Source organism: Gavialis gangeticus, unplaced genomic scaffold (assembly GCF_001723915.1).
Source record: "Gavialis gangeticus isolate Ggan-Ray unplaced genomic scaffold, GavGan_comp1, whole genome shotgun sequence".
Taxonomy (NCBI): Eukaryota; Metazoa; Chordata; order Crocodylia; family Gavialidae; genus Gavialis; species Gavialis gangeticus.
In genome coordinates, this window is record NW_017729014.1 from 5,410,901 (window position 1) to 5,424,192 (window position 13,292).

Here is a 13,292-nt window from a genome sequence, read left to right on the forward strand (position 1 = left end):
AAGAAGGGCTCATAGATATGTGGTGTCTATCAGCTCTTGGGGGGCTGCGTTCCTTCTTGCAGTGTTATGTTGCTGGGTAAAATGTTTCTGACAGAAGTTAATTTATTGTCAGGGCTCCTAAAGAAAGAATCACCCATTTAATAATAACGCATTACAAGAAATCATATCTATGAAAATAACCTGTCATTGCTGCATCTGGTAAAAAACCACCCCTGAAAAATACCCAGATTTTCCCAATTTTGGTTCATCTGGATGGAATTACATTCATTGCCTCTGCAGACCTCAAGTGTACTGTGCTCCTGGGGTCAGCAGAATGTGACTGCCCACATCAGGGCACCGGCTGCAGCACAGAAACAGGCGTTGTAAACTCCTCTGCAAAGCAATCTCAAGACATTCAAGGGTTTCCTGCAGGTTCCTTGCACACATTTGCCAATGGCTTACATGCATCTCTCTACAGAAGGCAAGAATACATGCAACTTACTGTCCAAGTGGCTGACTTGGCCGTGCTGGATTGCTGGAAAGTCACCTCAAAGTGGTGGGGACCAGGGTAGTCAGTGTTGGAGGGGATGACGGGAGCTGGGGACATGGCGTCGAAGGTGGAGCTGGGCTGCGAGTAGGGAGAATGCGTTGGGACATTGGAGGTGTGCTCAGAGTTGTAAGGGCTGGTGGAGGCTGCTCGGCTCCCGATGCTCTGATCCATGCTGCTGTTCAGCAAATTAAACTGGGACTGGAGGAAGGGAAAGGGGGAGGAGGGAAAAGAAAAAAGAAAACACCAGCCAGTTTAGAGACATAGAAACCTCAGCTACACTTCTTTAGGACTTCAGGTGTCCTGTTACAACCTCCTTAAAGGGCCAGCACACTGGAAAATCCGCTGAAAGAGCGGTTCTGGGCTGTTTTGTTTTTCAAACAGGTCACCACTTGTACGAAGGATAAAATCAGTACATTGACATCATCCCCTTGTGGTGGGTCCATCCATCCTGGGGCCAGGATTCCTGGATTTCCAGCGCAACCGAACCCTGTGAAGCAACCTCTCTGGTGAGTGCAGAGACCCGTGCTCCTTGACGAGGGGCCATAGATTGGGATTTTTGGCTGCACCCCATATGAGAATGGCCTTGGGAGGGAAACAGAAGATGATACCTACCATGTCTTATGAACATGACAGTGGCTCCTGGTGAAACAAGCAGGACCTTTACGGGGCGTTTGTTCAGTGTCACTCCAAGCTTGAACAGGACTAGACAAGCCCCAGCCCTGACCTGCACGCACCCACATTCCACAGGCAAGCCCAGGTCAGGACTGAAGGCTGTACGTATCTCCTATCTCCCTCCAAGGCTGAGCCCAGGCCTCCAGTCCCAGCCCCTGAAGCTGCTTGCAGTTTAAGCTCTGGGGGCTGGATCCAGGACAGTGATATTTCACCCTGATTTACTTCAGACCAGTGGTTCTCACCCCTGTTAGATGCAAGGCAGCCCTCAGACAATGCCAGCTCCTAGTTTTCATGCATTTTTTCACTACACAAAAATAACAGTGATGTTTCTGTTGCGAAGAACTCAGAAAGACCACAACAGGGCAGAATGGTTTTAATGCTATGAATGCCTATTTGAAATCTCTGGGTTTATCTCATGAATCATGGTTGCACATGTAACAGTACTAACGTTGTCTGGCATCCTACAGCGCCCCTGAAAGGATATCAAGGCACCCCAGGGTGCCATGGCACCCTGGCTGAGAATCACTGTTTTAGGAAAAAAGCAAAACCTATGAGTGAACTCAGAAAAACATCAACTGGGAAGGGGGTCTCAGTCTCTAGAAACTCTCCAGTATAGCAGGCTGGGAGCTGATCCTATCTCTCAGGACTTCCTGTGCTCTCTGTTCCCTGGGATGCACGACAGGGCTCTCTCCCCATAGTAGCACCCCCTTCCACTCCCATGCATGGATACATAGCAGCAGTCCCACAGGAAAGGCACTGCAGTGCCATGGGGTGCAGGATTGGGACTGGGTTGCTAACCCTTGGCAGTAGGGAGAGGGGCCCAGCTGGCCGGGAGAGGAGGGGCAGTATAGAGCTCAGGATAGTGTGTATGCAGCCCTGGCCCCTGGGGCGGGAAGTCAACACACTCCATTCTAGTCACCTTGTCTGACCTGCCTGACAGCTGCCTAAGACCTAGTCCTGACTCTTGCCCTGAGTCCTGCTCTGCACCACTTTGTCTGTGGCAGCAAATGTGCCCAGCAAAAGGCTGCAGGTGGACCCATGAGGCCAGGAGCCACAACCTGCTCCTGGGCAGTTGTCTTGTTCTTCTACCTGCATTTCTCTTTCATTCCCTCATTTCTCTGCCTCACGTTCCACTTGGTGGACAGCTACACCAAGGCCCAGCCCAAGCAGAAGGGTTAAAGAAACTTAAATCTCTCTGCTTCTGGATCTGCTGAAACAATCTGGAGGTGACACCCACTGCTGCAATCACTCCACTGCTCTCACTTGGGAATGGGAAGAAACCTCTGCGCTGAAAATAGCCCCAATGTGTTTTGCTGCTGCATTCTGTTCCCTAATCAACCAAATACACTGGATAATGTACCCTGATAGCAAGGCAGTGTTGTCTGCAAAATGGTACAATGGGGGCACCCTGTCAGGCAGAATAACACCTGCTCTTCCCCACCACTGCTAGTTGGAGGCCAGTCCCCTGTGCATGCACTCCTACCCATGCACAGATACGTACGTGCATGCATGGGCTTGTATGCATGGACCTGCATACACATGTCTTCAATTAGGTTTATGAATGTGTTGTGCCAAGGACTGGTTAGTCATAACACCTTCATAAACCTGATTGAGGAACAGAGACTTTCAGAATTTGGGTTCCTCAGAGTGTGCTATCTGGGTCGGAGCCCAGGTTAACTTGCCTTTGGCCACCCCAGCAGTTTCAGAGGAATGGACTTTGCTAAGCAGGCATCTTCCCAGGAGTCAGATGCTACCTTATTCCCCTCTCTGCGTTCGTCACCGGGAGGATCAGCTTCAATACCTCCCCTTGGGACACCAGGCAATGTTTTGAGGAGCATCAGGCTACTCCTGCTGGAAAACCTCTTTCCTCCTCAGACGGGGGGCTTCCTGGGGCTTGGGCACAGAACAAATTGCTGCCATCACAAAGTTTAGGTACTCTACCTCTGGCACCAATAACATGAGTATCTATCACTACAATAAGGGACTGCAGCTAGTTGCTGTGATCCAGTCAAACCCTCTGGGGATCAGCTGGTAGAAGGGGGTGCATAGTGCCCACCAGACAGTAGGCTACATCAGCAGCAGGAGCCAAGTCTGGGGAAGGACTTATTCTTTGTTCCTGATGAACCCCTGGAAATACCAAAAAAGAGACAGTGCCAAAAAGGGTGACCCAAGTCCTACAGAAAACTCGGAGCCAGACTACACAGAAGTAGCATGCTCCCAAGAGCCAGGCTGGATGCACTTAATAAGCAGCTAGGTTTGTTTTTTTCTTAAACACATAATGCAGAAATCCAGGTCTCTTCATTCAGGGCTTCCATTAATCTGAGAGAGAGCATCAGGAGACCACCATTGGCCTTTACGACTCATATGCAGATGTCTTGAGCTGAAGAGATATGAGGCAGGAGAGAGCGGTTGGCTCTGTCACCAGTGAAATCTCAGTATGGGCTTCAGGTGCTTGGACACTGGATATCAGGGCTGTGTGACCTGAGAAACCTGGCCCCTGTGGAGTTTGGGTCAAAACCCGTCAAGAGTCACACAGTAGTGGACACCAAAGCAGGGCAGAAGTGGTAACCACAATGAGATCTTCTCCCCTCCTTCTGCATCTCTTAGTGAGGAGAGACACATGCCTCTGTCCAGAGTAACACAGCTATCCCTCCATGTCACGAGAAAGTTTGCAGGTGTGGAGTCAGTTCTCAGGCTCACAGTCAAAGGGAAAGCAGCAGCAACCTGATCCCAAACTTGACCCTGCACTGGGGCCACGTCAAGCCCCAACCCCAGTGCCACAGAGCCACTTTTTCCTATTCACCTTTCAGATTTTTCACAGACTAAATCTGATTTTTTGGCTGCAATGAACCATTTCATAGTAGGTCGTGGAAAACGGGCAGACCTGGTTGGACTCTTCATTTGGTAGAAGTTGGATTTACACTGGCAGAAACTGGAGCTGGGCTTGGGAGAGACCCTCATCAGAGTGGCTGGGGTGCCCTCTGTCTGTTAAAAGGTGGTACTGCCAGGAGCTAAGAACAAATCCTTGACATCTCTGTTCTGGAGCAAGGCAAGCGTCCCCTGCATAAAATGCTCTGAGTTTCACAGCTGACTTCTGAATTTTGCGGTATAAACAGACTACAGAGCAACTGCCTCAAATATGAAAAAAACAGCTGGTACAACTCTCTTGTTACTTCAACGATGATCTATTTTTGATCTTATACATGAACATACACATCCATGTACACCCATTCCTTTACACACATACTCAAAACTTCCTTAAGCATCTTTGCTGTGGTCACTGAACATAAAGAGCCATCTTCCAGAGACAGGCTATGCAATTCATTTCACAGTTCTGATGATTTCCTATGGTGGTTTTCCCTGAATATAGTCCAAAACTGGGAAACATCCCCAAACTACAAAGAAGCGCACAGCTTTGATGCAAGGAGGAGCAAGATCATAAGCTATATTCATCCCTTCTTAACCTCCATTAGTTCTAGTTTCTTTGTATATACCTGGCCAGATCCTGGCTTCTTATAAGCCTGTTTTGCTGCATCTGTTCCAAATTTCCATCCTCAAAAACACACATTAATAGCTGACAGCCCAGGATGAAATTGGTTCCCTTGTGTCTATAGGAATAATCTGGGAAAACCCATGTTGTTAAATAACCTTTAAGAAAAAAAACCTGCTGGGGTAAAAAAAAACTACATTGACCTAAACCTTCATTCAAACTCAGACAGAGACTGAACCCTTCCTGCAGTTAACCCCTCCACCCCCAAATATTATCTTCTTTTGAAAATACTTGGTATATTTTTTGTCACCTGGAACCAGAGCAGAAATACCTGAGTTTTCCACCTTGAGGATGGTATCTGGGGTATTTCCAGTTCATCAAAAGTCAGAACAGTCTGGAAATCATACAAAAGAAATCTGTTCAAACCACACTGAGAAAAATGCTGTATCAGAGCTGAGGTTATTGTTGCTATGTGCTGCCTCTACTACCTGAACAAGCCAGAGGGCTTTTGCATTCTGTGGGCAAGGAGGCTGATGTATAATCTGAACATGGGCCCCTGACTTCAACCCCTTGAGATTTGCTCAGGAAGCCTGTTAAGCAACTCCTCCTGCTACGTTGCAATGAAGGAGAAACGGTTTGGTATTTTTGTGCCCATTACTCTACTGGCTCTTTTACCCATTCTCTTGCAGCAGCATCTTGTGGACAGCACAAAGACTATAAGGCCCTAGACAGCATTTGGAATTGCTCTTACCAGCCTGGGCATTTTGCTCAATTTCTCTGGGTCTCTTTTAAATGAATATAGTGATCCAAAAGGGTTCTAGATATTTCCCCTGTGGGCCTGAAAATCCCCCAAGCAGCACCTGGCAGCACGCAAGCAAGCCTTCTCCGGAAAGCCTAACCATGTCCTGGGAGGCCCTGCTGTTTCAGTTTCCATGTATTTGCTCCTCACTCGGTCTTAACCCAAGTGAGTCTCCTCAGCCCTCCACTCCTTTAAGCCCCTGCTGGGACTGCCAGCACCAAAACTAATTAGTGATAAATACACGGAAGCACTTGCCCTTTGGTTGCCTGAACTGAGAGCAACAATTCATTGTAAACAGGTCACCTATCAGCCATCAGACAAGTGACAAATCTCAGCTGGACTTGAAACAGTCCCCTCAATACAAAAACTAGTACCAGCCTTTCTCCTGGACCATCCAGTCCTGCCTTGCTGTGATCCCTCTGGCCTGGTCTCAAACCACCCTCTCTGCTTTGGGAGGAAGGGTTTCCCCTACCAGCACTACTCCCTCCAAGCAGAGCATGTAACAGCACCTGAAAACAAACAATATCTAAAAAGCAAATGTCAAGCTAGATGCATGTCTGGTTAATTAGTCTATAAGGTGCAAAATTACCCTGTCTTCTGCCTGGCTTCAGACTAACACAGTTGACTACTTCTCTCTGCTAAAAAGCAAAAGCCATGAAATGCGTTATTTTTTTATATCCACAACTGTACATGATAAACCAACTCAGCTATTTGCATGTATCCCTTCCTAATGCCATCATTCTTAAAGGCTCACAAATAACCCTGCTTTGAAATCAAGGGGCACGTTTTAACTTAGGAACCTACCTTATCCAAAGGTATATGGCACAATGGAATTACCCCCCCCAACAAACCATCTCAGCTCAGAAAGACCTCCCATCCTCCGCATCTCTCACAGGAGAGTCAGGATTCTGTGACTAAGTGATAGGCAGACAAGGTTCTTTGGGTAGATGTGATATCTTTAATTAGATCAACTAGATAGTTGGAAAAAAGTTCTTTGCAAGCTTTCAGGCACAAGCACCCTTCTTCAGGCATAAGGAGAAGGGTGTTTGTGCCCAAAAGCTTGCAAAGAACTTTTTTCCAGGTATCTCGTTGGTCTGATAAAAAATATCACACCTACCCAAAGAACCTTGCCTGCCTATGCCCTTAGACCAACACGGCTACAACGAATAACTCCTCCTGTGACTAAGTGATGGAATGCTGAACAAGATCTAACTTGCATTTGCAAATGCATCCATTTTCTCCCCTAAAGTGTATGTTAAAGCCTCTGTCTTTCCCACTGTTGCATAGTTTACCTAAGTTTAAAAAAAAAGAACCACAAACTCTCCACAATTCCATAATTACCTGGAGAAACAGGAAAGTCACAACAACTTCATCTAAACTGCCATTAAAATATGTTTGGTAAACAGTCCATAGCACCCAGTGCAGCACACTCAGGCAGGGAAGCACACGCCTACTGCTGGGATAATTGAAGGACTCCCAGTTAATCTTCTATTAAATGTACGCTTCTTCAGGAACAAACTCAAGGCAACTGGTTTACCCTGAGGAACAAGCAAACCGTTTTTCTGTGTTCCCATTCTGCACATAAATAGTCATCCCTAAAGAGAGCAATGTATGTTCTGATCATCGGGGATACAGAACAAAGTGTGCGTTGGTTCAGTTAGTTCTATCCTAGGTGTTTTGTGTCTCGGCAATTTTTTTCCATGGAGACAAGAGCTCTGCAAAGTGCAGCAGTCCAGCAGTCTAAGGTCTGCTAGCAATGTCTGCTGCAGACATACTAGAGAAATAGGAAGTATTCTTAAAAGGTACTGCAAGTTCACAAGTGCTGGAGGCAGGACTCCTGGGTTCTGACCCTGCTCTGCCACTAACTCACTGCAGGACCTTGGTTGAGTCTTCTTTCCTTCTGGGCCTCACTTTACCCATATTCAAGGCACTTGGTAATGGCAGTAGGGGAGAAGCAGCAAACCTGTGGCTCCTCCATGCTTAGAAAGGCACCCACCCTCCTGCTGCATGTCCTAGTGCCCATACACTCATATGACTTCATCCTCCCCAGGGGGACTCAAAACACTGACCTGTTCCTCATGGTGAAATGATTCCTGCAGGCTGGGGGATGGAGAGGAAAAGGAGAACACCAAACTAATTGCGTCTCCTCTCCACACTGATACTGCCTGCTGCTCTTCAGGGAGGGGTCCCACTTTCGGTTCCCCCCCTGCAAGCCCACACTTTCCCTCTCTTGTCTGCTTCTCCAATAGCTGACACTTCTCTCCAGGCTCCCAGCACCCAGGGCCAGCCCATCCTGTCCTGCAGAACCTGAGGCCACAAGGGACCCGCAGCCAAGGGGCCATTCCCCTCTTGCCCCCTGCTGCCTGCACCATGTTTAAAGGGCTCTATTCAGGCAGGGAGCCCCTTCCCAGCTAAGCAGGGAAGGAGTTCCTGGCTCTGCTCCCGCCCCGGCCCTGGCAAAGGAACACAGGCGCGCCCAGCACATGCTGCCCCCACCCTGCACCCCCGCGGTGCAGCCCACATGCATGCAGCCCGGTCCCGACTATTTTATTCCAGTGAGTTTATACCACAATTAACTGCAATTTTGATTTTTCAATGGATCAGGGGGCCCCACAACTATATCTTGCAAGGGTCCCCAAAAAATTGTGGGCTGGCCCTGCCAGCACCCCAGCTACCTCCTTCTCCCTCAAGGACCTTTCCTCAGTGAGTAAGGGATAGAATCCATCCATCTGTCCATTTCTCCATCCCATGGCTGTCATGCCTGAAGACTAGTTTTCAGGTTTGGATTCGTGCAACGTCCTTGGGAATAGTTCTACTGGAAAGCATTATTGCTGCTGCTGCAGTTATTGCTCATTTATATGGCTGTAGCACAGATGAGGATCATGGTGGGTTGGATATAGTACAAGCATAGGAGAAAAAGTCTGTTCCCATACCAGCAGTGACTCAGTCTGTGCATACCATGAGAACGCAGGGGGTGGGAGGGGCTGCATGGCCCATCAAGTCCAGTCCCTGGGGTTTGCAGACATCCAGAGATCCTTCAAAATCACAGTGCAAACCCTCACCCCCAATTGTCCAGGCACAACACCAGAAGCACCAAGAGCACTCTACAGTAAACCAGTTGTAAAAGCAGGAAAATGAGATCCCTGCCAATGCTCTGCTACAGCAGTGACAGAAAAGCAAGTGGATACTGGGAAGAGGACCATGCCTTACATTACAAAAAAGGGCAAAAAACTTTCAGTCCTTTCAAATCTGAAGGGGAGAAATTACTTCTTGACCCTGTATTTGGGGATTGAGGATCCTGAGCAGAACAGCATGACCTTCTTGCCAGGAGCTTCTGGGTTTTTTAGGTAGTGGCAGGATCATCAGCACTCCCCAGTCCCAAAACCAAAACCATCCCAGATCCAAGTCCAACCTCCCTGCCTCAGCTGTTATCCACAAAGGATGTTTTGGCAGCAGCCCCTCAGTGCTAATGAGAGTCCCTTGTCTAAGTCCCTGCTAGGATAAAGAACCCCGAGTCCACGGAGGTGAAGGCTTCCTACCCGCCCAGAATGAAATGTGTGAGCAGTTCTAAGTGGGAGCACAATGAAGCAAAAGCCTCCTGTTTTGGAAGCTGCATGCCATGGCATTTTGCACGTTTGTAATCCTGCAATAGAACTACTCTTTGTATTTTAAAATATGCCGTGTCCTCTCCAATGAGGGGTAAGATACTGAGTTGCAAAAACACTTGCTCTAGAGGCACACTGAGCGCTTGCCAGAAGGATATTCAGATTAAGAACATGAGTGTTAATAATAACAGGCAACAACTTGCAACATGTGTGTGCTGAATAAGAGTAAAGTATAACATGCAGACAGATCAGAACCGACCTGTCGGCATGAGTATAAGATCTCAGGAAGCCGGGACAAGAGCGCCTTTAAAAGACAATGAAACGGAAACTGCTGCACTTGTTAAAACAAGAGCTTAATTGCCAAAGGATCTTTAGCACCTGGAGACGCTCTCAAACATCACATCTCTGTCCAAAAAGGAGTTTCCCATGACTGTTAGAAGTAACATTCCCGATTACTAAAATGAAGAGTGAGATTCTGCTGCTGTTATTCACACTGACAGTGTTTTACTCTGGCTGAAATGGTTTGCAGCAGTAATTGTAGGGGTGCGTAACTGTTCCAGACAAATGGGGGTTTATAATGAATTATCTTAAACTGTTGCACTTAAAGTGAATTTTTCCATGATGTGAAGCTAACTACAGCATGGAGACAGGATGCCTTTCTGAATTCCTCTAAATTGAAATAAGTGCATTAAATTAAATAAACACTGGCACAATAAGATAACACTCAGACTCTTAGAGATTAGAGAAAATTCATTTTCTTTACCCTTCTCCCATTAAATCTTCTTTGCAAGGAGTTTGCATGCAGACTGTTTTACTGCTGTCGGCTTTGCCTGTAGACTGCGCCAGTTTGTCACAAAGCAACAGAAATAAAGTTGAGAGTGTTTTTAAAACATTAGACACTAACACTGCAAATACATAAATATTGGCAGCCCTTTTCAGGGGACAGTGTGGTATGTAAACTACTCCAATTAATTTTTTGAGATGGACCAGATTTCAAGCTGATAATATTCCTTTCAAAGAAAAATTTAGACATTGAAATTAAAAATATAGATCTCATTGTAATAATGCTACAGAGAGTAACAGAATTACGGTGCAAAACCCAGCCACCATATGCTTTTGTAACCCACAAAACAGACACAAACAATTACATCATTTCAAACTCAGAACTGCAACCCTGTGTCACTCTAATTGTTTATCAATAAATACAACAGCAAAAACCTACTCAAGAAAAAAAATCTTTAGAAATTAAAAAGCAAGTACATTAGGACAGGTGTCTTTCCGTTATGATGTGCACTTTAAAAATGGTCATATATCCGGAACACCGCAACAGCACAATGGAACCTACTGATTAAGGCAGTATTCAACTGTTTAAAGATCAGGTTTAAAAAAGGTACATGTAAGAATATATGTTACTATCTCCCAGTTACTTTAAACTGCAGAAGGAAAATATGTTTGGAGACATCCATGCACGAATCACAGATCACTGCACATCTGTAACTGTCCCTATGGTTTCTATAACTGATCAAATCCCAAATGAAGGATGAGATGGTGCTCTGGTGCTGCTGAACAGCAAAGTATGAAGACAGACAGACAGTGTTTCCTCAAAGTGCATCGCAGTGCATTTGTTAGTTAAAGCTACGGGAGAAAACACAATGCACAGAGTAGCGACAGGTACAGAAGTATACATGTGCAAACTGGGAATCTCAACCTGCCATCTCTACTGGAGATTTAAATCATATATAAGACTTTGCAAAGCACAACACGCTCTTCAGAAATAAACACAGCCCAATAGAGCCATGCCAAGCAAACAGTCCACACATTAACCACCCCATCTTGATGTAGACTCCACTGAGATGTCCCTCTTGAATGCACTACATCTGCACATATAGCCACAGCCTGCCTGATGCTCAGATGAGTGCCTCCTGGTGCTAGACCTGTATGATCTGGTGCCTGCAGTTAATGGCGCAGGGCAGACAGTGGTCTGAAGTCAGTTTTACTGCAGCCCCTTCTCCAGCTTGGTCACCCTGCCTGAGCGAGGACTGAATTTCCTACCTGGCATCCCTCACAAAACAAGAGGTACAAGTCAAGATCACAGTGCTAGAGCATGATGTCCTGCTTCAGGAGAGATTGATTCTTTTGGAAAATAATAATAATAAAAAGGCAAGCCCCATTAAAAAAAGGTTGCACCTACCGTGGTGAAATGCTGCATTGGGTCGCTAATGTACAGCATTTTAGTCTTCCTGGAATTTAAATGCAATGGGAAACTGTCCCGCCAGAGGAGTCATGGGGTCGGGGGAGGATGGGAAAAACAAAAGGGGTATGAATCGACATACGACAACCGAACATAGAGAGACGTGGTGGGGAGAAGGCAGAGGCAGCGCCAGGGATGCTGCGCTGGCTACCTGCGTGCAGTTTGTTGGCTTTTTTGCTTTTCTCATCTCCCTTAGTTCTGTCAACTAGCTGCATCTAACAACAAAACTCGGGCCCACCCCTTTCTCTCCCTCATGACTATTCATTAAAACACAGGGCAGGCCTAGGCTTGCCCAATGATGTATTGGACTCTACCAAACGCTCCCACCAAGGGGGAGACTGGGGGTCTGTCTCCATAATTAAAACTCAGCAAGATTTAATTCCAAAAAGTGGCTTGTAGAGTGGAAAGCTCTTGGAACAGCCCATTTTATATCCAGAATAAGGCGACTGGATTTGCACTGATAAATACGCAAAGTGTCCATGGGATCAGTCAACTAGTGCATTTCTAGCTTTGGGCAAATATGGACAATGGTTCTTTTTCTTCCGATGCACCAACAGCTACCCGTCCTAGGACTGTGATATATGACAGTAGGTTTTTTGGGGTACTCCCAAGGTCTGGCATCTATAAAACATCAACAGTGTTGTTGTTGGGTTTTTTCAACCCTCAAATGCTTCTTAAGGATGTGTGCTGTTAGAAAGTCCCGAGTAGAAAAGACATAAACCACTCATGGGGTTACAGCAGTGGTTTTCAACCTTTTTTCATTTACGGACCCCTAAAAAAATTTGAATGGAAGTGTGGACCACTCTGAATCAGACATTTGGGTATTCACATACTTTTGATTGATTGTAGTCATCTTTCACAGATCCCTTAGACATAGTCTGCACACCCCCGGGGGTCTGTAGACCACAGGTTGAAAACCCCTGGGTTAGAGCATGCCATGCATATGGGCATCTCTCCTCAAAATTAAATTGGGATCATGCCATTGTCCTTTACAAGTAAAGGACCAGTTAGTGTTCCCCGTGATGCTGTAAGGAAATTCTCAGGGGAGGTTGACCCAAAACAACCCAAAAACCCATTGTGGCAGTATGAGTTAAACAGCACCTGGTGATCCAGTAACCAAACAGTAGTGGAAACTACGGGAATAGGTACACAGAGGGGTAGGGTGGGGATATGCTTCCTGAGCTGCAAAGTTTTTAAAACCTTAGAACCTGGGAACAGGTAATGATGGTTGATTGTCTGGTCTTTACCACCACTAATAGTTCATCTTTCCTCTCCCTCAGATACCTCCTGATTTTGTTTGACTTTTCCTTTTCACTATGAGGTACACCCTCCCATAAAAAGCTTAAAGAACCCCAGAAATTACAAACCAAAACAACTGGCCCGAATCACTCGCCAGCATCCTTCCCTTTGCGCAGTACCAGGGCAACACAATCAGCGAGCTATGTGCATACGTTCAAAGCAGTCTGCGTGGGACCTCCCCATCAGCAGCAGCTTGTGAAGTGTCATTAGAACAACCGTCTCAATCATCCACCTCACAGAAAGTCTAGTCAGAAGTCATCTTAGGTGCAAACAAGGCTGTATTCAGGACCACCCTCCTTCCCCCCGCATGAGCCAGGTACCTGGCAGGCCTCTGGCTGCTTGGAGGTTAGGAACCTGGAGTTGCCAGCATCTGAAAAATGGGGGTCTTGCAAGGAGCAGTGGGTCAAAGCCAGAGAGCTCCAGAAGAGAAGCCAATAGTGGGAGCAGGAGGAAGGAGCTTGAGGATGCAGCATGGGAGAGGAGAGCAGGGTCGTAAGCAGAAGGATGGTAAACTGTCCTCAGGAAGGACATCAGAAGCCCCGCCTAGGGACACTAGGAAGAAGCAGGATGGTGGTGACAGGGCAGAGAGTAGGTGAGCAGAGGGTATCCACACCTCTTTCAGAGCCTGGAAACGGATTGGCAATGGC

General features: G+C 46.7%; 1 protein-coding gene and 1 long non-coding RNA gene across 7 annotated transcripts in view; both read right to left on the reverse strand.

Moving 5' to 3' along the window:
* Window positions 1–13,292, reverse strand: part of TP73 (tumor protein p73) — an 80,604-nt gene that overhangs the window by 37,547 nt on the left and 29,765 nt on the right. For 4 of the 6 annotated variants that reach the window (XM_019511638.1, XM_019511639.1, XM_019511641.1 and 1 more), the window contains one exon: window positions 482–727. In XM_019511638.1, coding sequence (XP_019367183.1) covers window positions 482–727 — 246 coding nt within the window. Of the gene's footprint in view, window positions 1–481; window positions 728–5,022; window positions 5,086–11,286; window positions 11,490–13,292 lie in introns of those variants that run through there. The other 2 variants (XM_019511642.1, XM_019511644.1) reach the window with 2 other exon arrangements.
* LOC109293614 overlaps window positions 12,007–13,292 on the reverse strand; it is a 10,064-nt gene continuing 8,778 nt past the window's right edge. The window contains exons 3-4 of the long non-coding RNA XR_002096343.1: window positions 12,938–12,941; window positions 12,007–12,019 (exon numbers count right to left, since the gene is read on the reverse strand). This is a non-coding gene — a long non-coding RNA (uncharacterized LOC109293614). The remainder of the gene's footprint in view (window positions 12,020–12,937; window positions 12,942–13,292) is intronic.